The 25,576-nt window shown below is 42.8% G+C and overlaps 1 protein-coding gene across 9 annotated transcripts in view; it reads right to left on the bottom strand.

Moving 5' to 3' along the window:
- LOC147033920 (monocarboxylate transporter 12-B-like) overlaps positions 1 to 25,576 on the bottom strand; it is a 101,872-nt gene that overhangs the window by 13,431 nt on the left and 62,865 nt on the right. For 7 of the 9 annotated variants that reach the window (XM_085873136.1, XM_085873164.1, XM_085873128.1 and 4 more), the window contains 3 exons: positions 21,173 to 21,728; positions 16,336 to 16,595; positions 10,893 to 15,389 (listed from right to left, as the gene is read on the bottom strand). In XM_085873136.1, the coding sequence (XP_085729262.1) occupies positions 15,187 to 15,389; positions 16,336 to 16,595; positions 21,173 to 21,728 (1,019 nt within the window). In that variant the 3' untranslated portion in view covers positions 10,893 to 15,186. Of the gene's footprint in view, positions 1 to 10,892; positions 15,390 to 16,335; positions 16,596 to 21,172; positions 21,729 to 25,576 lie in introns of those variants that run through there. The other 2 variants (XM_085873185.1, XM_085873179.1) reach the window with 2 other exon arrangements.

Genomic DNA, 25,576 nt, shown 5'->3' with positions numbered 1-25,576 from the left:
GTGTTTATACTCTGTAGTATACAGGTATCAGGTTGTTCTGTTTTCAAAGTGGAGGGGAGGGGTGAGGGAGGCTCTGATTCCACCTTGAGTAATGTAGAGGGGTAGAGGGGGAGAGGGGGAGATGGAGTGAGGGCAGGGGGAGATGGAGTGAGGGGCGAGGGGGGGGAGAGGGTGGTAGTATCAGCGTTTGCCTCAGGTTTTTCAGAGCTTTGTCATAACATCCAGGTATGACTTCAGGGGTATTCGATGGAGTAATTTCCACAATTGAGGAGTCGTTGGTGGTTAACTCGTGGCACGATTGGGGGGTTCTGGAGACAGTTTTTAGTTTTTTCGGTAAGATCATTACATGGTTCAATTTCCTTATCAGAAGTAGGGATCTTAACTGGGGTTTTCATAATTTTCTCTGAGAGTACATCCCCTTCACCTTGATCTACCAACAGGGGGTCCATTTCATCATTTGAGAGTGACTCATACCGATTTTTCATTGACACTGTGTCACAAAATCCTGAAGTTGTTTCACTCACAGCCAAAACCACTTTTTCCCCTTTATGTGGGTTAAGTTCGTTCTTATCCGTTTTTCTTTTCCTTAAAAAGGGAATAGTTGTAAACCCATCCCAAACACTTGAGGTACTGTCCTCTGTATCCTTAGGGTCTGATGTTTCGTTCTCTGAGACTGTAACAGGGTCGTCGGTGCTTACAGGTGGGGCCGCATTAGACGGAGCAATAGTATCCTCGGCTGTTGGGGAAGCAGTCTTCGGGTAGAAACGTTTTGAATGGCCGAAACCATTGCAGTTAAAACATTTCAGTGTTTCCGTCGACGTGTGCACCTGATACTTGTGTCCATCTATGCGAAATTCAAAGACCACATGAAGCACTTTATCGACGTTAGACGAGGGAAGCACAATGTACGCCTGTCGCCTGATAAACATCAGGTGTCTAGCCTGCTTGTTCCGGCATCACAAAGGTAACACTGTAATCTGAGAGACTACGGTCCCGAATTGAGATAATTATTTTACCAGCGCCTCATTCCTGATGAAAGGTGGGACATTACTGAGTACAATTTTGGTACAAGTTGTGGCGAGAGGGGAGGCTAAGATGAAATAACCATTTTCAGATGTTATTCCAGTCGAGACGATGTCATGAAGTAAATGATCGTCTGATACAAAAACAACTACTCGTTTATTCATGCGAGAGGCTGCGCGGACTTTTTCAAACCCAACCATATTACCAATGGCAGTAACAATGTCATCAACACTGACATCGTTCGGAGGAATGAACACGACGCCATTTTTCCTTGTCAAGGCCTCATAGGCCACGTAGTGGGAACGTGTCGACATTCTTTGATTTCAAAGAACGGAAGTAAGGGGAGGGAGTGAGGGAGGGAATGAGGAGAAAGGTCATATGACTCCTCCGATGTGTGTTTCGCTGAAACAAAAAAAAAACACACCTGTAATACAGGTAAACAGGAATGCACTCGATAACGGAGTAGACTACCGGCTCGAAGCTTACCTATACCACAACTTGTGGGTTCTCTGTCTCTCTCTCGTCCCAAAGAAGAAAAGGGAAAGGTAAGGGAACGAAAAATACAAACACAAAACCGTCATGAACCACGTGGGGAAAAAGGGTGGGGGTGAGTAACGAACTCAAACAGGGTGGGTGAGAATGGGTGGGGGGGGGAAGGGGATGGGGAAAGGAGGGGGAAGGCGAGTCGAGAAGAGGGGGAGGGAGCAGAAACCGGAGGGGGGAAGAGGAAAAAAAGACGATGAGAATATTAAATGACAGGGGAGAGAATAACACTGGACTCACAACACTGAGCAGGAGCCTACGGCGGCCATGACACCGTACCCCGAAACCAAACCACCAGCAGGGGGAGAGAGAGAGAGAGAGAGAGAGAGAGAGAGAGAGAGAGAGAGAGAGAGAGAGAGAGAGAGAGAGAGAGAGAGAGAGAGGGAGAGAGAGGGAGAGAGAGAGAGAGAGAGAGAGAGAGAGAGAGAGAGAGAGAGAGAGAGAGAGAGAAAGAGAGAGAAAGAGAGAGAAAGAGAGAGAAAGAGAGAAAGAGAGAAAGAGAAAAGAGAAAAGAGAAAAAGAGAAAGAGAAAAAGAGAGAAAGAGAGAAAGAGAAAAAGAGAAAAGAGAGAAAGAGAGAAAGAGAGAAAGAGAGAAAGAGAGAAAGAGAGAAAGAGAGAAAGAGAGAAAGAGAGAAAGAGAGAAAGAGAGAAAGAGAGAAAGAGAGAAAGAGAGAAAGAGAGAAAGAGAGAAAGAGAGAAAGAGAGAAAGAGAGAAAGAGAGAAAGAGAGAGAGAGAGAGAGAGAGAGAGAGAGAGAGAGAGAGAGAGAGAGAGAGAGAGAGAGAGAGAGAGAGAGAGAGAGAGAGAGAGAGAGAGAGAGAGAGAGACCACTGACCGGTCTGTGATGTGAAAGGCCGAAAGACTCAGCTTCATCACAGAAGATTCCTGCCATCTTGAAAACATTGGTTTCCATGGCGTTAAGCTGAGAAAGGTGTGAGGCAGGGTTGCCAGCCCCTGATGGGAGAGCAGTCCTCCATCAAGCTACACATGAAGGTCTGGTAAGTGGATAGAAGTTCAGGCATGCCTTGGAAAGACTTTTAAAAACTTAAAACAGGACTATTTTCTCCTCTTCTTCTTTTATGGCCACTATTAACTCACCTTTTCTTGTGGTGCCGGTTGGAGGAAGCATGGTCTGAATCTTCACAAACCGGTTGGACAGGCCTGATGTTCAAATAGTTAGGGCAGGAATTTGGTCATGCTGCCAGCGATAGCTCGCCTACTCTTCGTGAAGAACACCATGGGATCTTTAACGTCCACCAACGAATGCCGGCAGACGAGACGCCTATTTAACATCCATCCGAGGGATGGCACACACTTTGGAGAATCACCACCCTAGTTTTTTGCTGGGTCAGGAATCGAACCCAAGATAGGCAACTTAGAGCTGAGTGTATGGAGCTCAAGGCCATCCTGTCAGCCTAAAAACAGCACTATTTTACTGGAAGGGCACTTGGTAGAGTGCATACCTCTACCACATGAAATGCCTGATCCACACGAACATATCAGACCAAACACATTTTTGGGATATCATGCTACATTTCCTTTTTGGCCCAATCTCTCAATAGTGAAGAATCACTTAAAAAAATTCTCGTAGTCAGATCTTGATGTGAATCTTCACCAAAATCGAATCAGTTTGGCCTTGTCACTCTCCCAACCTGCCCACCAAATTTCATCAGAATCTGTGCACAACTTTTGAGATATCCTGCACACAAACAGACAAATGCACAAACAAACAAACTGGAAGGACACTCGGCGGAGCACATACCTCCGCCATGCAATGCCTGATCCACGAGAACATATCTGGCCCAACAACTTTTTGAGATATCGTGCTGTACATCGTTTTTGGCGCAATCTCTCAATGGTGAAGAATCACTGAAATAATTGTCGTAGTCGGATCCAGATCTTCACCAAAATCTAATCAGTTCATCCTTGTCATGTCCCCAAGCTCTCCACCAAATTTCATCCGAATCCATGCACAACCTTTTGAGATATGCTGCACACAAACAGACAAAAAGCTGTGTTCAGATACACCGAAATCAATAATGCATCGGAACTAATCCATACAAAGAACCAATAAGTTTACCTGTCGTGAAGTTTCAGCGTTGGCATGACGATTCGATCTGGGCCTGGCAGTCGGCAAACATGTTGGTATGTACAGCAAGGTGTGGATACAGATGACGTGACTCATGTTGCCATGAGAACAGCCAGGTGCAGGCAGTGTCTTCTGGTAACGAGTCACAACTCACAACCTCAGATGGCTCGATTATGCTCACGGACTTAATCTGTTCACCGAAACCAAGGTCTCGGACGGATTAACGAGTCCAAAGCTTCAACGTCCTCAGTTCTATTGACTGTTGAATGTCGTTGTCCTTGGATTGGAGTGAACGAGACACCCGAGTAACTTGAAGGTTGTTTTACCCCGAGGGGTCTCAGCGCCGCTCGCGTTCCCTCTTCTCTTGTGTACAGTTGTTCATTTGAACGTCTATTTCTCCATTATTCGTGAACAGAATTCGATGAAAATTGATCGGCAGATACGAGACACAGATGTGCAGGCATCAAACGAGCCCAAAGTGCGATTCCGGCCCTTGGGGCCAAGGAACGGCCCGTTTTGGCCCATTTTATTAAAATTGTTATTTATCGGTTATTAGTGAACTAATTAAGTAGGCCACCAGAGGTCAAAAGGTCATGAAATTTGACCCCTGCTTAAAATCTGGCCATCCGTCCAAAAAACACCACCATCACCCTACCAATGGGAATTTCTCAACCAGAATGGACTCAAATGGAAGTTAATAAATATCCAAGTCCATTTTATGCCTAAAAGTGTGGAATTTATTTGTATCTGAGCCATGATGGTACATAACAGAATTTGACACATCTTTGAAAACGGCCATTTTTAGCCAAAAAAAAAACTTCAAAAATGAACGTCAATATGCTCATATTTAATTAACATTTTTTTTGCAGGAATTCAATTTTATACTACAGGGTGCCCCACAGAAAACCAGGAAATTTGAGATTTAGAGATTTATTTTGCCGTATTTTACCATATCAATAAACTAACATATAAATAAAGTGTATCTTTGTTTTACACTGCATCTAAGTTTGCTTTTGTTTTGTTTGAAAATAAAGTGTATCTTTGTTTTACACTACATCTAAGTTTGCCTTTGTTTTGTTTTAAATAAACTGTACCAAATTTCCTGGTTTTCTGTGGGGCACCCTGTAGTAAAGGCTATGCAATATTTATTTCAATGTAACATTTTGGTCTGTTTACAAGGTCAGTAGAGGTCATTTGAAGGTCAATAGCCCTTCTTCTCTTTCTTTGGACTTTTTTTTTTTCAACAGGGACACCTGAAGTGCCATCTGTTAGCCAATTGATTAACTAATTGGCACTTCTGTGTTGTTTCTGACCACCAATCCTTTGTTCTTGAAGTACAGTGGAAAATCGATATAACGCTCACCGGTGGGGTCCAAAGCGACTAGGGCGTTATAAATGATACAGCACTATACTGATGCAGTGAAAAATATTTTATATTACATACAAACCAGAGCTAAAACACGTGGACATGTACGTCCGCCATCTTGGATTGTTGGGGTTGATGATGAAGCGGTCAAGTGAGTTACAGGAAATACGGATGTTATGATGATTTGAATTGAATTGATTTTGTTCATCTCAGCTTCGCCATATACGGGAAAGGTGCGAAAAGATGACAGCTCGTGAGTATTTTCACATCACATGTCAACTCAACACAGGGCGATGACAGCTTGAATTTTTTTCGCCACTTAGCGCTATTTTGGACTAACTTTGTCTCTATTTTCTCACTTTTTTGCCTTTAAACATGAAATAGTAGTATTTTTTGAGGTCCAAGGTGTATGAGCGTTATATCAGTACAAGCGCTATAACGCTTAGCGTTATATCGATTTTCCACTGTACACAAAGTTCATGAAATTGACATGACACATTACAATTGATTTGAAACGTTCTAGTTGTTTGCTCTGCCACAATCTCTCAATTGTTACCACTAACCATGTTCAGTGAATAGTATTAACAAGGAATCTGCCTAAAAGGTAAGCTATGCAAGATTTTTAGTCACTAAAACTGTCCAAAAGTAGGTTAATTCAACAAAAAAAATCTCAGAAATGTTGGCCAAATTCACATCGGCCTCATATATAATGATAACTGCCAAAAATGTTGTTCTTACCATTATCCATGTACATTGTATGTTCCTAGATATAACATACCAAGAATGCCAAAACCCTAGAACTGCGCATGCGCCAAATAGCAATAACGCGAGTAATAGAATTTCTATAGGAGTATTTGCAGCATTGAGCAGACGATGGACTAAGCAGATTACAAACACTGATAGCACTGAGGTTTTACAATATATTAAGCAGTAAATTGGCGAAATTCGAGTAAAATTGGTTGAAATTTTTCCATGTCCATCCCGAGATTGAAAATTTGGAGGTTAAAATGGCATATTTTGCAGTTAATACAAGAAAATGCAAGAATGTCATGTTTTTGAGAAGGTATAGTTAAAGAACGAAGCCATATAATTTAGTTGCCAATAGCCTCAGATGATGCCAGGAGTACACGGAAGGTATAGATATATTCATTTTGCCAATAGAAGAATTTTTTGTGTCCATGGGGTGTTGAAGTTGACTGAAAAAATGGGCCCAAATCAGTATAAATTTTCATAAAGCAAACTTTTTTTTGCAGAACATGTGAATAAAACCTGCATGTTTGAATTATTGGGCAGATGTGCGGTCTTCAAAACTAATTTTCCAGCATATGAACTTTAATTTAGCTAATATTTAATATTTATTATTTTTCAATTTTTATGTATATTTTATTTTGGTCATGCCTCACTGGTCACACTTGAATGATTCCTAACAAAGGGAACACTAGCACTGCTGCATGGAGCTTATATTGGTATTCTTGGTAATGAAGTAGGCCTATTTCATAATGAGAACCACATGGCTTCATAACCACATCCCAGAGTCCATTAATAATCAATAATGTTCTTCACTTTCAGGCAATGATGGAGGGCACTGGAAATCTCGACCAACCCTTACTGCCACGCAAGTTGACCCATTCCTCCTGCATCTTCGAGTGCGAGGACACAGACCACGAGCTGAATTCACCCCAAGATTGTGCATCGTGGGAACGGTTTCAGAAAGCAGCTGAGGTCCGGAAGCATGCAGCGATTCTTAGGATTGCTGCTACGGCTAGAGATGATGAGATCCCACAAGTCCTCTATCACAGGGGATGCAGGAATCAATTCGTTAAGAAACGTGACCTGGATGCTATTGAAAAAGCGGCATCTGCAGAGAATCCAGATAAGCAGGGACGGAAAGAACTGAACCGGAGAAAGTCATCAGCAGGTCTAACCTCGTCATCATGACTCGTGTATGAACCAGTCGGCATCTTTGGCATGAAAAGCACCAAGTATCTCACGAACAGCAAAACAAGAGAGCTCTTGGTCCAATGCATTGATCTACGTTCTGATCAGACGATTAGGAAGGCAGTAGTAGACCAAAGTGATCCAAGAATGATGGCGATTACGTCCCGGGACCTAGTTGCAGCTGAGGGCCACTACCACCGGTCTTGCTATCGTAGGAATACCAAACAGACGAGCTCCAAGACTAAGGCCTAGGTCACATTTGCCACGGCGGCCGTGGGGTCTCCAAAATCTACGGCCACTAGCAATTATACAGCGGCTGCAGTATTTCCACGGTCACACAATGTAGCAGTCACATATGTTTTTATTTTTCGGGGAGCTGCACGGCGTATTTATAAATTGTGGATACAGAAAACGTGGGGTTGCCGTACGGTCTTTGATTTGATGTCTCACGGTGACCTTAGGGCGTTCCTGTGGCGGCCATATAATTTTCAAGGCAGACGCAAGGTGCCCGCAAGGCGACCGCGGAGGGGCCCTAAAGCGAACGTGCAGCCAGACGGACGGTAACGAATGGGTTAATTTTTTTATTTTTTTTTACCAGTTTTTTTTTTTTCGCCTCGTCGAATTTCTACGGCGAACATAGAAATGAAAAAATTTATAACTCCACGTTATAATTCCACGGCGACCTTACGGCCTGTAAAATATAGCAATACGGCGTAGGGCCATCCTGAGGCCACCTCAGAAACTCTGCGGCCGCCGCATGTTTCTGTAAATTCAGAGGGCATACGGCCGCTGTATCCTCGCCGTAAAGCAAATGTGACTTAGGCCTTAGGTCTTAGAAATTGTGGAGACCGAAAACGTGGGGTTGCCATACGTTCTTTGATTTGATGTCGCAAGGCGACCGCAGGGGGCCCGCAGGGGGCCCTAAGGCGAACGTGCGGCCAGACGGACGGTAACGAATGGGTTAATTTTTTTTTTTTTTTTCGGCTTGTCGAATTGCTACAGCGAACGTAGAAATGAAAAAAGTTATAACTCCGCGTTGTAATTCCACGGCGACCTTATGGCCTGTAAAATATAGCCAAACGGTGTAGGGCCACCCTGAGGCCACTGCAGAAACTGCAGCCGCCGCACGTTTCTGTCAATTCAGAGGGCGTACGGCCGCCGTATCCTTGCCGTAGAGCAAATGTGACTTCGGCCTTAATTACTTGGCAAATGTTTGTTTTTTTTTGGACAAGTATGTTGATCGCCTCCATTTGTTTGCGTGCGTGCGTGCGTTTGTGTGTTCGCTCACCTCCCCATCCCAAAGCGCTCAACCGATCGTTCTGAAATTTTCAGAGATTAATGTCACCGACACTGCGACGGTCCCGCATTGAAGTTTCAGAAAATTTGGTCGACCGAAATGGTCTACATTGGCCAATCAGCCAATTTGAGCCAAATTTTCTAAAATTCTCAAATTTCATAGGCCAAAAGGTCATAATGTAAATGAAGGCCAAATTTTCGAAAATCCTCAATTTTCCTCTGGACTTGAAATTTGAACAGAAATTGAAAATCAGGTCAATTAATTCAACTACCTTTTAATTTGGGGTAAACACAGGCCAAAACATCTACACATGCCAAAAGGCCAGTTTAGACCAAAATTTTCTAAAATCCTCAATTTTCATCCGATTGACTTGAAATTTGAAGAGCATTTTCATGTCAGGTCGCTAATTTCAAGCACCGATTAATTTTGAGGTAAACGTAGGCTAAAAGGTCAAAAATAGGCTAAAAGGCCAATTTGGGCCAAATTTTCTAAATCCTCAATTTTCATCCGATTGAGTTGAAATTTGAAAATGATTTATATATCCGGACATTGAATTCAACCACCTATTATTTTTGTGGTCACCATAGGTGAAAAGGTCAAGATCGACTAAAAGGTCAACAGAGGCCAAATTTCAAAAATGCTTAATTTTAATCCACTTTACTTGAAACTTGAAGAGCATTTGCATATCAGGTCACTGAATTCAACCACCTATTAATTTTGAGGTAAACATAGGCCAAAAGGTCAGTTTGGGCCAAATTTTCTAAAAACCTCCATTTTCATCTGATAGACTTGAAAATTGAAGAGCATTTTCATGTCAGGGCACTCAATTCAACTACCAATTCCTTTTAAGGTCAAAAGGTCAACATAGGCCAAAGGTCAACTTTGGTGAGATTTCTAAAATCCTCAATTTTCATCCGATTGCCTTGAAATTTGAAGAATATTTATATTTCACATCAATGAATTCAACCAGCAAATTATTGTTGAGGTCATCATGGACCAAAAGGTCAGCATACGCCAAAGATCAGCAACTTTGGTGAGATTTCTAAAATCCTCCATTTTCATCTGATTGACTTGAAATTTGAAGAGCATTTTCACGTCAGGTCGCTCAATTCAACGACCATTAATTTTAAGGTCAAAAGGTCAACACAGGCCTAATTTCTAAAATTGATAGATAGGGACAAAAACGAAATATAATCACTATATCTCAAAAAGTTGTGGACGAGTTGTGACAAAACAAGGTGGATGAGTTGGATAGGTGACAAGAGCAAGCGGATTGGATTTTGGTTCAGATCCAGCTCATCAGTGGGCTACAAAACGTTAATTGTTCCACCTGGCAGAGGTATGCACTCTACCGAGTGCCGTTCTACTTTGTGCTGTTTTGCCAAGTTGTCACTCTACGAGTGATTTTTCGTTATCCTGTTCATGGTATACAGAGGCATGCATACATTGAGGTAATTAGCAGTACACATCTTTATGGAAGGGTCCAAAGGCAGGTCCTCTAACCTTGCCTTCACCACACCATTAGGAAACTAAATGAATCAATGAATGATGCAGACCTTAAGTTTTCACTTCCTTACACCATCCAATTTCAAAGAATCATTTTTGGCTTCTGCCCTGGCCATTCCATTTTGGACAATCAGCAATGCCTGGATACACTAAATCTCAAATCAGGGGTCAGAGTGATCTTGCTGGCCATCTGTGATTTCACCACCAATACGATTAGGGACCTGTTATTGCTGTCTATCTGTAGACCAATGGTACAAAAGTTTTGTAGACCACATTGGGACTCTGCAGAGCCAAGTCCTCACTTAACCACTCAGTCCATAATGTTATGCAAAGGCCATCCCAAGGTGTTGAAATAAGGCATCATATTATATCAGTCCAATTCCACCTCTGCCCTTACCCACCACCCGAACCCACCTGCCATCACGTGTGAAGCATGTATTAGGAACCTTGTCTCCAGGATTTTACACCAAAGTAACATTCACGATGAATAAAGTAGGGCCAAACACAAAGTATTACATTTGTTTACAACAGAGGAGCAAAAATAGAATAGTTTGATGAATGTATTTCTTTGAAAACGTTTCAGTGGAAAAAGAAAAACAATTTCATAAACAATGTTCTTTGAACAACATATAAGTTTTAAAAGCGCACATTTGCAGATTCAGTAAATATCCATGCAAAGTAGAAGTGATAAAATTATTAAAAAAAGGAATATTCAAAACTGACTGTACCCTTTTATAATGATTTTTTGTTCTAACAAAAGCCCATTAGCAATAAACAAAAGTGGTTAACATTGGGATGACCCCATGGAGGTAGATTGCAGTGTGAAATGTTGTTGACGTAAACACTCGAAGAATGTAAACATTTGGTGACCAATGTACACTGCCCTTCTAGGAAGTTGTCATGTGGAGATCTACTTTCATCCTCTTTCTGTCACCTCCATCTTCTGCTATGAGAGCTCCTCAATTCAAGTGATAACATACAACTATCTAGAGCACTGGAAATAATTATGGAAAGAGGAAAAACTGGATATTCTCGAGAGTTCATGGAACAAATTACCCCGTGCTTGTCTTGAGAAACAAGGAGATGGGTGGGGTCTACAAGCGGAAAATTTGATTGGTCATGATGATGTAAAATGCTGGAATATTTTTTGCCCAAGTACTGCCAGAGTTTTTAAATTGCCAAAAACGCGATATGTGTTCGAGTGGTCAAGTATATAATTCAATTGAAATAAAATAAAAATTCTGGAGGTTTACTGCCGTTGACGCAGTGTCTTTAACACCACCCTATTTAACACGTTACATTAGTTATTCTTGCCTGTTGTTTGTGTCCTTTATGAAATCCTCCAAAATAGTAAGTTTCCTGTTTGGAATGATTTTTTTAAAACTTGACTGCCAGGCAGGAAGACAGAGTAAAACTATTATCTCGCTTCTCTCTATGCGTGCACCATCGGGACAAATTCAGAGCCAATGTACTGCTAAACTACAGGTTCGTTTTCCGACTCGTGTCCAAAATACAACATTCAATTTGAATTAAGTTGTTCCTCCATCATAAACTGACGTTTGTGAACAGACAGACAGATGAGAACCAAATGCTTCTGGCTTCGCATGTGCAGGGTATAAATGTAAATAGCATGTGATCGAATGGCATGTCATGTGTAAAAATGAAATACTCCACAGTACAGTCACATGTTGATGCAGTACACTGTGATTGGTTGTCACACAAGCAAATGCCACACCTGTAAGGTGACTATAAAGGTATCGTATCACATGACAAGCAAATATCTAAGCATCACATGACAAGGAAAAATAAAATCAGTGGAAGCTAATGAAGCAGAACTCTTTGGTGGAGAGAGGCAAAAGGTGAAGCAAAGTTAACAAACGTTTACATTCGCTTCACATCTATTGAGACCAATTCGTGTTGATGCGCATCTTCCTGGTCTTGAAATATTAACACCGGGACTTTCAGATAGGTCATTTGCAAGATCTCAACTGGATTGTCATCCATCATGTAGATAACATTCCCCAAGGTACTTAACATCACTTTTGGAGAGTTTGGACTTTCTTCTTTGACCGCTTCTATTGTCCACAGTTCCACGTATTCTTGAACCGTGTACCAATACTGTGTATCCTCCTTTGAGACTTCCAAACATTATCTGCTGAAATGTGATGGAATAATCTTTACTCGTTCAGATATTGATTTCTATATACTTACTATGTGATATTTCCTTACCAGGAGCTGTAGTATTCACCACACAACCACCACACTACTTTGATATCATAACCTCAACTTTTGTAACCCTTTTACAGGTGTGGAAGTTTGATTGCTCACATGACAACCAATAAGAGTGTCCCATATTGTTATGGACAAATGCATATTCTGCATGAAATATTTCATTTTTACAAAGGGGATGCAATTATATCATGTAGCGTTTGCAGTTTATACCCAGTATTCTTCTTCCGTTTCCAAGATTATATGCACATGATTATTCTTCTTTGTTCGTATGCAGCAGAAGGTTGCGGGGTATTGGCTAAGGTGTGGCTGTACCACTGATGCAGTGCCTTCTGCAGGTCAGGGTAGGAATCTGTCACTTACAATTTGTTCAGGGTGATGGCAATAGCTTGCCTCCTCTTCGCGAAGGACACCATGAGATCTTTAACATCCACCAACTAACACCAGCAGATGGGACGTCCAGTTTAACATCAATCCGAGGGACGGCACGCACTGATGAATCACCCTGCCTGTGAAACACCAGGGTGACAGTTTATAGCCGAGTCAGGATTCAAACCCAAGCTAGACAGCTTAAATGTGAGTGTGCGTACCTCCCATAATCCCCATGTACATGATTGTAGATACATTTTGCTCGACTTGGTGCCTTACATCTTATTTCAAAAAAAAAAAAAAAGCAGCAAAGATAATAGAAAAAATGTTTTGTAATCATTTTGTGTAAAGTACAAATAGTACCATTAATTCCATGTATCCATTATTACATGTCAACAATAGTTTGAGGAGCGGTATGATGAGATGCATGAATTACATCAACTGTTTGTATTAATAAGAATGGTCTTTGTTTTAACATTCTCTTGCTCTCCAACATTCACTTAAATATACTTTCGATTATGATGTCCTCCAATGTCCATTCAACGTGGATATTTCCTCAATGTCCACCTGAAGACGCCTTTTAACATCCACGTACTGACGAACTGATGGCAAGGAATGTTTTTTGCACCGAGTCAGCAATTTTTTTTTTTTTGTATTCACAGTTGAGGTTTGTATGACAACTAACACACAGAATGCACAACAAGGGGAGCAGCAGATAAGAGGGGCGGGAGAGGGAAGCACTAAACACTGGGGAACAGAGACATGAGGAGCTCTGTGGAAAGGAGAGGGTTGAGGTGGGGAACACAGCGGTGAACAAGATGGACACTACAGGGACTTTCAGGTCATTAAACGACAGGGACTTTCAGGTCTTTACACAACAGGGACTTTCAGGAAGGAAAGCAGGGAATTTGAAGGAGGTGGGTTTGGGGTGGATTAGCGGAGAAGAAAAGATCATGGTTTTGGATGGGGGATGATAAGAGATGGTGGTGAACAGCTGTTTTGAAAGCCTGGAGGGAAGCATGGGATTGAAGAGAGTGTGGGAGTTTGTTCCAAAGGTGGGGGGAAAAAAGAGGAATGAAAGAGTGAAGGCGAGCAGTGATTCTTGATTTTGGTAGTTTTACCAGAAGGGGGTTGCTGGCAGCAATTGAGTGTCCTGCTGAAATATTGGGGGGGGGGGGTATATCTCAGGCAGAGGAGAGGGGGTGAGGCCAGAGAGGAAATGGTGGAAGACAGAATGACCACTGACCTGCCTGTGATGATAGAGTGAGATACCCAAAGACAGTCTCATCGCAGCAGATATCAATGATCCTAAATGCCTTGGTTTCCACAACGTGAAGCCGAGAAAGGTGAGAGGCAGGAGCACCAGTCCAGAGGGGAGATGTCCATCAGGCTGCAGATGAAAGCTTTGTATGTGGTCAGGAGCTCAGATGTGCCAAGCAAGGACTTTGCATGATGGAGGATATCCAGTTGATTACTGGCTTTGGAGGCCAGCTTGGAAATGTGGCTTTCCCAGGAAAGATCATGGCTGATGGTGAGAGCCAGAAGCTTGAATGACAGGACTTCTTCCAAAGGATTGTTGAGATGGGGGGGGGGGGGGGGCGGTTCCAGATCGTCCTTTCAGAGAGCCATAGTGAGAGTGTGAGATTTGTCAGGATTTAAAGATATGTTCCAAGTGTTTGACCAGCTTGTGATTTTATTAAGATCTGAAGAGAGTGAAGAGGCTGCTGCTTGCCAATCTGAGGGATGACAGATGGTACGGCAGAGGGTGGAGTCATCAGCAAAGAGATAAAGAGGATTTTCCAAAGAGTCAGAGAGATCATTGATGAAAACCAGAAAAAGAACAGGGCCCAGAACAATGCTTTGAGGAACTCAGCCTGGACAGGAAGAGGGGATGAGATAACTCCATTAAGGGCCACAAGCTGGCTGCGACATGAGAGGAAGTCTGTGAGCCATGAGTGGAGATGTCCTTGGATACCATAGGAAGAGAGTTTGGTGAGCAAGGTAGGGTGCCAGACCGTGTTGAAGGCACGTGATATGTTGAGGGATGTGGCTCCGATTTCATCTCTCGCATTGAGTACCTCCATCCATTGTTGGGAAAGCAGAAGCAGCATATCCAGGATTGAATGACATGGTCTGAATCCAAATTGATGATCGGAAATCAAGCCATTGGAGAAGAGGAAGGATTTAATGTCTGAAGCGATGATGGATTCCAAAACCTTGCTGATGATTGGGAGAAGTGTGTTTGGTCTGTAGTTGCAGGGACCTGTTTTTGCACCTTTTTATGCAGGGCGGTAATGTTTGCTGATTTTCACTCAGATGGCAGATGACCTTGAGTAAACGAGAGGATGAATAGAACAGAGAGAGGGTGAGCAAGAGCAGCAGAGCAGGATTTTAGGACAAGTGGGCTGATGCCGTCGAGACGTGTTGCAGAATCTGAGTCGAGGTTTGACAAAAAGCTCTCCACTTTGTCAGGAGAAAAGGACACAGGATCCAGGAACAGCTGGGTGCAACTGGGTAAGGTGGGTGCAACTGGGTAAGGTGGGTGCAGAAAGTGATGGGCTTGGGACACAAGATTTAGAAGCAAACACAGAGTTTAGGTATTCAGCCTTTTCACGTGCAGCGTCAGCTGTGCTGCCATTTGAGGTAAGGGAGGGGATGGAGGGGGAACATACACCAGAAACAGACTTGAGTAGATGCCAGCAGGATTTGGAGGAGGGAGAGGGGTTTGAGAGTTCAGATTTGAAAATTGAGAGCCACATTTGACCTCTCCATGACATGCATGTCCATTGGATGTTGTTTGCATGTCGACCGTCTGGTGAGATGTGTTTACATCTGGTACTGTGGTTCGAGTTCAATGTGACCTTCTCTCGAAATGCTGTTGCGAATGAAAATCGCTGGGCTGTAAGACCTTCCATTCCAACATTCAGCAACAACGAGAGAAATTTGAAAAATAACTGCTGAAAACAGAATTATGAAACCGCTTAGTAGAAATGGCACCGTGTAGCCATTCGTAACACTGATTAACCAACCTGTAGGAGAGAAAAGCAAGAGTCAATCTTAAGAATGATTTTTATATTTGCAAAACTAAAACACATCCATTTTCTCATTGCAAAGAGAGTCGAGACTTGTGGAACACCACGATGCTGCATTGCCATCCAGAAACATCATATAAATGTGGCAGTCTCCACAATTTTACACATCTCTGTAACCACTGGCAAGATTGATAAAATTATTGTGACAATTTGTAAATCGGGATTTATACTGTAGATCACATCATTATACATTGGGTTTGCTTCTTCAGATTTCAAGCAAATGAAGCTTGTTTCAGGCTCAACCAAGTTCTGGTTTTCAAAGCTAAGATGAGCCTTCACAGGTTCCAATTTTCTGGTAGAGTTAAAGTAGAGATTAACTTGGTTGTTCAGACAAATCATGCCATATATTATTACCTCCACCACCGAATGTGAAGGAGATTATGGTTTCACCCCTGTATGTCTGTGTGTTTGTCTGTTTTTGTGTAAGATATCTCAAAAAGTTGTGGATGGACCGGATGAAATTTTGTGGACAGGTTGGGTGTGTGACACGGACGAACTGATTAGATTTTGATGAAGATCCGGTCTGGATCCGACAACGAGAATTGTTAAAGTGATTCTTCACCATTGAGAGATCGGGACAAAAACGATATATAGCACGATATCTCACAAATGTATTGGGCCCGATATGTTCTCGTGGATCAGGCATTACGGGGCGGAGGTATGCGCTCTACCGAGTGCCCTTCTAGTTCATACTGTGTCGATGATTCATACTGTGACGATTAAAGATGAGGATCTCGTCAGTGCAGCAATGTTTAAAAAATGACTTCACCGGGAGGCACTTTTAAGTTGAAAAAAAATAATCAACCACCGCATCGGAGCTCAGTCATCACTTTTCGATTTCAATGTTCAACCGATCCTGCAGATGGCCAAAACTGTTACAAACCTGAAATGGGTGGAGCGATGAGGTAGGGAATGGCATGAGAGAAATAGACGAGGCCTATTGCTGTAGGGGCTCTCTTCGGCCCAACCAGTTTGGCTGCCACAATGGGGATTACTATTGTGGATGCTCCATTGCAATACCCAAAGAGCACAGTGCAAAATATCAGGAAGGTGTACGATGATGACACCGGTAGAAGCAGTACATTTAAGGCAAGTAGGCAAACAATGGGAGCGAACGCGTGCACTCGATAACAAGAAAGACACCTGCAGAGACAGGAAGAGGAATTTAGCACTCAAAGGACTCATGGAATCCACACATTGAGAAAAATCAATTTCCGAACATTGAGATTACATCCAGACTTGCTACATAGGATCAGCATGACCAGAATTAGTGGATCTGGGGGGGGGGGATTACAAGCCCCCCACTCTTTACAGTGCAGTATTCCTGTGCCCACTTTTTCCAATGCAGTGAGGAGTTTTGTATTATAATCAGTCGGTATGTTTTACTTCATGCACGTGACCTGGGTTATTTTCATTTCCCTATATAATGCCCATAATGTGTCAGAAGAACATTTGCATGCTTGGAACAATGCTATAGGGTGGGTACTGTGCCAGTTAGTTCTCAGAATTAAACAAACGAGTACGTGACTGTAAAAAAAAAAAAAAATTCAAACCACGACCAAGAAACAACAACCACACAGGCCGTTCCATCGCTCTCGCGTGCCCGTACGTGCGTGGCCCGGAAGTTCGTATATCGCAGTTACGATTATTCGCAATTTAGTTTTATTGGCCAAATGGGCAATTATTCAATTAGCGCCAACGTATTTTGCCTTTTCGCAATGTCATCGCAAGGAAAAATACAAAGAGAAGAAAAGAGAAAAAAAACATTTACTTCCTGGTTCGGATTTACTTCTTGGCATACCAGCTCACTCTGACGTTACCGAAATGTATACACCGTCAAATATGAAAACGATCAAAACTTGGGGCATTGTGTTTGTCTATAAATGCGCATAATAAATCGAGGAATTATTAGAATACACGAAGTCGTCACTATCCGGAAGTCCGTACATTGTAACCCGAAACGGGGAGCGGCTGAGGTTCCGTTCCCCATCGGCCACGCCCACGCAGCAATGTGTCCTGTCATTGGTTTGGTAAATAAATGGCCATAACTTGGGAAGCACTTGTCCTATTAATATCAAACCTTGAAAAGGCACATCCTCAGGTCCCCAGCAATATATCTGGCAAGTTTCAATGAGATCGGACCGGTGGTTGTCGAGAAACAGCGGTCTCACACACACACACACACACACACACACACACACACACACACACACACACACACACACACACACACACACACACACACACACACACACACACACACACACACACACACACACACACAGCTGGAATTATAGATAGATGACTGCACACTTGTCTTGCAGATGCTTACTTTCTGGGATTGAAATGCAAATTTGGTCTGCTGGTTGCATCATTATTCATGTCTGCACATTTGCACAAACTTAGAATTTGTTTGTTTGTTTTATCCATTGTCTCGGCTCTTGGAAGAGCTAGGACACAGAACAGATCAGGACACAACATAGCAAAGAGAACAGCAGGAGAAAGGGGGAATGCCAATTGCAGGGCAGAGGGATAAGGTTGACGGAGATGGACAAATAAGGGATGAAGGTAATGATGAGGGTTAGGGGATAATGCAAGGGGTGGACAAGATGGACACATAAGCAAAATTTTCAGAAGGGTGAGGATGGTTTAAAGTTTTAAAGAGTGTGGGAAAAAATCATGGCTTTGGATGGGGAATGACTTGAGATGGTGGTGAACAGCTGTCTTGAAGATTGGGAGATGAGAATGAGATTGAAGAAATTGTTGAAGGTGGTTCCACAGATGTGAAAAGAGAAGAATAAATGAGTGGAGAGGAGCAGTGGCTCTGGATTTAGGCAGTTTCACCAGAAGGGGGTTGCTGGTGGACCGCTTGGCATCCTGCAGATACTTGAGGGTGACAGAGCACGGAGAGGGCAGAGGGTGCAAGACCAGAAATGAAGTGGAGGAAGACAGAGAGACCACCAACCTGTCGGCAATGGCGAAGTGATAGGCCCACAGAATCAGCTTCATCACAAGATATTCCAATGATCTTGAAAGCCTTGGTTTCCACGGCATCAAGCTGAGCAAGATGTGAGGCAGGGGAGGCAGCCCATAGGGGAGAGCAGTACTCCATCCAGCTGCGGATAACAGTCTTGTAGATGGATAGGAGCTGAGGTGCACCAAGGAAGGACTTTGCATGATGGAGGATGCCCAGCCAGCATCTGGCCTTGGCGGCCAGCCCTGAAACGTGGCTTGCCGAAGAGAAATCATAGCTGAGATTAAGACCAAAGAGCGACTGAACCTCTTTGAGATGGTTGTTGAGAAAGTAGATGGGAGGGCTCGCTGAACAGTCCTTTCGGAGAGAGAGAGAGAGTGAGTGTGTGAGTTTTCTCAGGAATGAAAGACATGTTCCAAGTGTGTCACCAGTTTGTGATTTTGTCATGGTCTGAGGAGAGGGAAGAGGCCTCCACCCATCTGCCAGAAGGATGAGCGATGCCATGGCAGAGAGCGCAGTCGTCAGTAAGGAAACAACGATGATTTTCCAGAATCAGTGAGATCATCTATCAATATGAGGAATAGGATGGGGGCCCAGAACACTGCCCTGGGGCATCCCAGCCGAGACAGGGAGAGAAGAAAGGGCCCTGTTGAGAGAGACATGCTGCCTACAAGAATGGAGGAAGTCGGCAATCCAAGAGTGGAGCTGGCCCTGGATTCCATGGGCAGACAGTTTGGAGAACAGGGCAGGATGCCAGACCACAACAAAAGGTTGAGACATGTCCAAAAAGATGGCCCTGATATCACGACTGATATTGAGGGCTTCCATATACTGTTTGTAGAGTAGAAGTAGCATGTCCAAAGAGAAGCAACCAGGTCTGAATCTGAATTGACGATCTCAAACAAGGCTGTTGGAGAAAAGGAATTATTTTATGTCAACTGCGATGATGGATTCCATGACCTTGCTCAGGATTGGAAGTCGGCTAATTTGTCTGCAGTTAAAGGGGTCTGTTTTTGCACCTTTTTATGTAATGCTGTGATGTTGGCTGATTTCCAAGCAAATGGAAAATGGCCTCTGGTATATGATAAGGTGAAAAGGGCAGAGAGAGGATGTGCAAGAGCAGCATAGCAGATGATTTTTAGGACACGTGAGCTGATGCCATCCGGTCCAGTTGCAGAATCAAAGTCGAGGGTTGTGAAAAACTTTTCTACCTTCTCAGGTGAAAAAAAGCACAGAATTCAGGAGCAGTTGGGTATGACTAGGAAGGGTAGGTACAGAGTGAGAGGGGTATGGGACACAAGATTTTGAAGCAAACACAGAATTGAGGCGTTCGGCCTTCTCGTGAGTGGAGTCGGCTGTGGTGCCATTTTAAGTGAGGGAAGTAATGGAAGGGGAGCATAAACCAGAAATCGATTTGACAAGATGCCACCATGTTTCAGAGGAGGGAGACGAGTTTGAAAGTTCATTCTTGACATTGGATAGATGTTGTTTTCTGACTCTCCTGAGAGTAGACACACACTTGTTGCAAGCTTTGTGGAATGATTTGAGGTTGTGTTTGCTTGGATTTGGCTTCCAGGAGGAAGATGCAATCCTTTTAAAGCAACTGCCTCACCACAGGGATTCAGAGCACCAAGAGCGGGTGGATGGATAAGATAACTGAACATGATATAGGATGAATCTGTCTGGGAGAGAGAGAGAGAGAGAGAGAGAGAGAGAGAGAGAGAGAGAGAGAGAGAGAGAGAGAGAGAGAGAGAGAGAGAGAGAGAGAGAGAGAGAGAGAGAGAGAGAGAGAGAGAGAGAGAGAGAGAGAGAGAGAGAGACAGAGACAGAGACAGAGACAGAGAGAGAGAGAGAGAGAGAGAGAGAGAGAGAGAGAGAGAGAGAGAGAGAGAGAGAGAGAGAGAGAGAGAGAGAGAGAGAGAGAGAGAGAGAGAGAGAGAGAGAGAGAGAGAGAGAGAGAGAGAGAGAGAGAGAGAGAGAGAGAGAGAGAGAGAGAGAGAGAGAGAGAGATATATATATATATTCTGTGGAAGAATTCCCAGGCTGAATTAATATCAGGGGTTGCAGATATAGGAGACCAGTCCTGAAGTGTGATGGATTCTTGTAGTCCTTGCTAGGTTGCCTGAGTGAGTTTATCCAGGGTGCCAGTATGCATTGGCCTAGTGTTTTTGAAAGGCACCATGGGATCTTTTGGGTCCACCTAGAGAATGGTTGCAGATGGGTCCTCAGCTTCACATCCTATCTCTAGGGCGGCATACTAATGATGCAATGGTCATCATATAAAACACCAGGATTGCAGTTTATAGTTATGTTGAGAATAGCATATACATTAGATTGTTCCAGGATAAATACTCTCCTTCTGAACTATCATATCAGCTCCTCCCGCTCCCCTTGCATCCATTACAAAATGATTAAGGTAGAACAACATCAGTGACCTTGAATAGACACATTGGACTATGTTGAGGGACAAACTGGTCATCCAAACACTCAATATCACAGCCCTGATAAAATTACCAAAATCCTTTTGCTTATCCATGATTATTACTGAAAAGCTGAAAAGGTGTTTACTTCCCTCTTCTCTTCGTTGTTTTTTCATTCCCTTGCTTATATCCAACTGTTGCTCTAGTTTCAGTTTGTTGCCGTTTTCCCTCAAAAACCTCAAAAACCTCACCCTTCCACGAGCATCGATTTTGTTTATGGGGGGAAAAAAAAAGAAAAAAAAGAAAGTAGATGAACAAACACTTACTTGCTATCCATGAGCCAGCTGTAAGTGACGTTTCCAACAATGGTCAGTATCCCAATGATAGAGAGTAGGAAAGCTGAGTGTCTATCAGGAACCCCATTTTCTTGTGCATACGTCACAACAAACAAGAGTGGTGTGATGCAACCATATGACAAAAGGGACACCGCCACAATATAAAGAATAAACTCGTGATTGAAAAGTGGTGAATCTGAATTCCAGTGCCATGATACAAACTTGCTGCAAAGGTTGTGAGCTTTCACTTCTCGAGTCTTGTTTCCACCAAACAAGTTGCATGGTTGGGTCGCTGGTGATGATGGAGTTGAAGGAGGAGGCCGTAAGAAAGCAGCACAAATGCAGGTGTGTGCCATCAGACCTCCAAGGATGAGCAGATCTCCACGCCAGGTGTAAACCTCAACAAGTATCTGTGAGATGGGTGCCAATATGAAGGTGCCCACTCCATTTCCTGACATGGCCAGGCCCGTAGTCATGGAACATCGCTGAGGGAAATGGAGTCCGATTAAAGCCACAGTTGGTGAGAAACAAAGAGCGCATCCTAATCCTATAAACATTGGGGGGGGGGGGGTGCGGGGGATGGTAAGGAACAAATAAAATTATGAGCACAAAATCTCAAAACAGAATGTGATTTCCAAAATAACTCAATTACTCATGCAGTTAGCAGTTTGAAAAGTGTGGCATCATTGGTTCAAAGATTTATCTACTCAAAGAAATATTGATGTGAAAAATATTTCACCATCGATGAAGCAACCACACACCACGTTGCTCAGACAAAACATACAATTTACTTTATCTGGTACAACTCACTATTGAAGTTATGCTCACATCAATTAACCCTGCAGCACTTGCATTTGGGTTGTGATCTCCATTTAGGCTTCAAGAGGTGGGAGGAGGTTCTCTCAAAACTCAAATTCTCCACCTTCTTTTTTGGTAAAGGATCATGATTCATGAACCAAATTGTTAAACTTCTTTCTCATCGCCTCGTTCCAAGGGTTCTTTTCAAAATCTTCACTGAACCTCTAACAGCTTCCACTTGTAGCTCATCTGAAGTGATATTCCCTGGAAATATTTTAAGTACTCAGTAAGGGTTTTCTTTATCATTCATGTAGCTCCAACTATCACTGGTACAATTTCAGCTTTTTTCAATTTCCAAGTCTTCTTGACCTCATTTTTCAGATCCTGGTATTTAGACTAAATGCTACAGAAATCAGGAAAATGACCAAAGACATTGGGAACTGAAACCTCAATCAACAATGCTGACTTTTCTTTTTTTGTGTTTAAGCACCATGTGAGGGCACAATGCTTTGTTTGCAATGTCCACACTTGATGGGATCTTCTTGTCATGCATGAACATTATTTGTTCATTTTCAAGAATCGGCTCTGGTTTGTGTTTCCATGATTGTTCTGGGACCGGGATGTTGAAATGTTTAAAGATGTGTCATTGGATTACTCTACAGACGCTGTCATGTCTTTCTGTGTACAGCTGTTCCGACATGAGTTTTTTTACATCACAAAATGAGGTGCCTGATACTTTCTGTTTCTTCCCGGCAAAACCTGCATTTGTCCGATTGTCAAAATCCCGCCATTTTCTTAAAGGCGTTATTGTAGTGTCTTTGGTCTTGAGCATTTATGATGACTTGTTCTCAATCCCAACAAATTTGACCTGTTCTTCGCCATTCCCAAGAACCTTCCTTGTCAATCCCTATCCTGTCAAGCTCCTTTTTGAACCTTCCTGATCTTTTGTCATTCTTCCACTTGTCAGAGTATATCTGCTGATATGTCTTTTTGTAATTTTCCTATTTTTCTTTGCACTCATTGTGGCTGTGTTTGTGTTTCGTTTTCCCATGTAGTGTCCATAATTTGCACCTGTTTTTGGAAGTTTGTTGCTTAATGGATTAAGGATCCCTTTTCTGGTTTGTTGTTTTCTTGCTCGTGTACAAATGTCATCCGATAGACTGTTGAGCTTTTCACACGATCCACTCGTCCTACACATGATGTTCTCTGCACAGTTACACTCCATCAAACTGCCTCCTCCTTCTCATCTCGGTAAGTACAATCTCGGTAAGTACAATCTCGGTATGTATTGGCTTTTGCAGAATATCTTGTGAATAGTTAGAAGTTCCTTGTTTTGGTGTCTAAATTGGTGATCTCCAAATGTGGCCAGCTTATAATTGCACAGTTATATTGGAAGACTGGCACTGTAAGTTGATTTATATCTTTGGAAGAGAGAGAGACAGAGAGACAGAGAGACAGAGAGACAGAGAGACAGAGAGACAGAGAGACAGAGAGACAGAGAGACAGAGAGACAGAGAGACAGAGAGACAGAGAGACAGAGAGACAGAGAGACAGAGAGACAGAGAGAGAGAGAGAGAGAGAGAGAGAGAGAGAGAGAGAGAGAGAGAGAGAGAGAGAGAGAGAGAGAGAGAGAGAGAGAGAGAGAGAGAGAACTTCAGAATTAGTCGTATTCTGTGTAGATACTCTTTGCTGATTATATTACACGTGGTTTTTTTGTTGTACCTGGGGACCTTATTCTATTCCAAGGTATTTGTAGGGTGCTTTGTTTTCTAGTTCCTTTGTTGTTGTACGTTGATCGATTGTTCCTGTTCTTTTTGGTTTTCCTTGTACAAATATGCACTTGGCACATTTGTCAAGACCAAACTCCATTCGGATGTCCTCTGAATCCTGCTTTACTAGTTTCAGTGGATTTGCCAATTTTTTTTTTTATCATTTAGTGGGAATAGTTTTAGATCATCCATATGCAGTAGGTGTGTTGTCTTTGTTTCTTTGGTCATTTTTCTGTTGCATGTCAGACTGTATCCGTGTTCTTTTTCATTGATGAGGTTACTCAGGAGGTCCAAAGTGAGACAAAACAGGATGGGAGAAAGACTATCACCTTGTAAGATACCACATCGTATCTTTACTCCTGAGATTTCAATCTTTCCTTCCAAGTAAGGTGTTGCACCAGTATTGTGTTCCAGAGCGTTATTGCTTTCTTCATCAATTTGGCTATCTGGGGGTCAATTTTGTATACTTGCATGCATTTTATAATCCATGAATGTGGGACACTATCACAAACCTTTTAAAGTATATCCATGCTGTGGATAAGTTGGTTTGTCGGAGCTTGCAGCTTTCGAGTATGGTTTTGTTTCACACTAAATGGTCTTTTGTTCCATAGTGTCCCCTTTGACATCCTTTCTGCTCTCCTTCTAAAGCTCCTTGTTGAGTGAGGTGGTCGTAAATTGCATCTGTGATTATAACTGTTAAAAGTTAGTATGTTGTTAGTCGGCATGTTATTGGTCTATATTTGTAGGGTTGATGGGTTTCTTCAGATTTTGGGATTGAAAGAGTGTTGCCATCTGTGAACCATTCATCCATTGGCTGTTCCCCTTGGATGAGTTAGTTTTTTTTTTGCTGGAGCATCGTGAGGGTGGAGAGCATGCAGTTGTTTCAGCTGGAAGTTTGGAATCCCATCCAGGCCTGGGAATTTGAATGTCGGTGTTTTTGTGAGTTGTTTTGTAATTTTTTTCTTCATCAATTGTCATTGAGTGCATTTCCTGCAGTCCTTGTGTTATTTTTCGTCTTCAAATATACCTTTCCAAAATTTTTCTGGGTCCTCTTTTGTTAGGGAGAGTGGTCACGTTTTCTTTCTGCTTCCCTAGCTCTTGGTAGAACATTTTTGGGTCGTTTTCTCATTTGAATCTTTCTCAGCAACCGCTCATTGGACACAAAATCTGAGCTGCAATAGGCAAGGATACTATAAAGAGACCTGGTACCAAAGGAATTAAGTCACCGACTCAGATCCCTGGTCAGAGTCCAAGTCTCACATGCGTAGAGCAAGACTGGAAGCACCAAGAACCTGAGGACTCTGACTTTCATCTTCCTGCACAAGTACCGGCAGCACCACACCCCATGATCCATTGAATCCGTAACTCCCCAGACCTGACCAGGATGTCGATTGACCTCTGGCTCACGGCCAGCAGAGATATTAATATCACTACCAAGGTAAGTGAATCTCTCCGTGACCTCAACATCCTCACCACAAACAGGTACAGACAAGATAGCAGCATTGAAGATGTCATTGAAAGCCAGGATCTAAGTTTTGACCCAGGAAACCCATAATCCCAGCAGCTCCGACTCCCCATTCAGCACCTCGAGGACCCCCAAAAGGATATCCAGTCTCCAAAAATATCTGCATAATCTGCAAAATCAACATCAGAGATCTTGCCATTCCTAAACGAGGCACCGCAGCTTGATCTCTCCGACATCCTCCCCAGAATCCAGTCCATACAAGCGCTGAAAAGTGTGTGGGCAAGTACACCCCCCTACGAACTCAAGAAACAACTAGAAATAAGTCAGAGATGGTATCACATCTCATAGCACTCTCAGTACCAG

The sequence above is a fragment of the Eptatretus burgeri genome, chromosome 1, assembly GCF_056783735.1.
Source record: "Eptatretus burgeri isolate ZD-2024b chromosome 1, Ebu_testis_v1, whole genome shotgun sequence".
NCBI classification, from domain to species: Eukaryota; Metazoa; Chordata; class Myxini; order Myxiniformes; family Myxinidae; genus Eptatretus; species Eptatretus burgeri.
The sequence above is the reverse complement of the archived record's forward strand: the minus strand, read 5'-3'. Positions and strand labels throughout refer to the sequence as shown.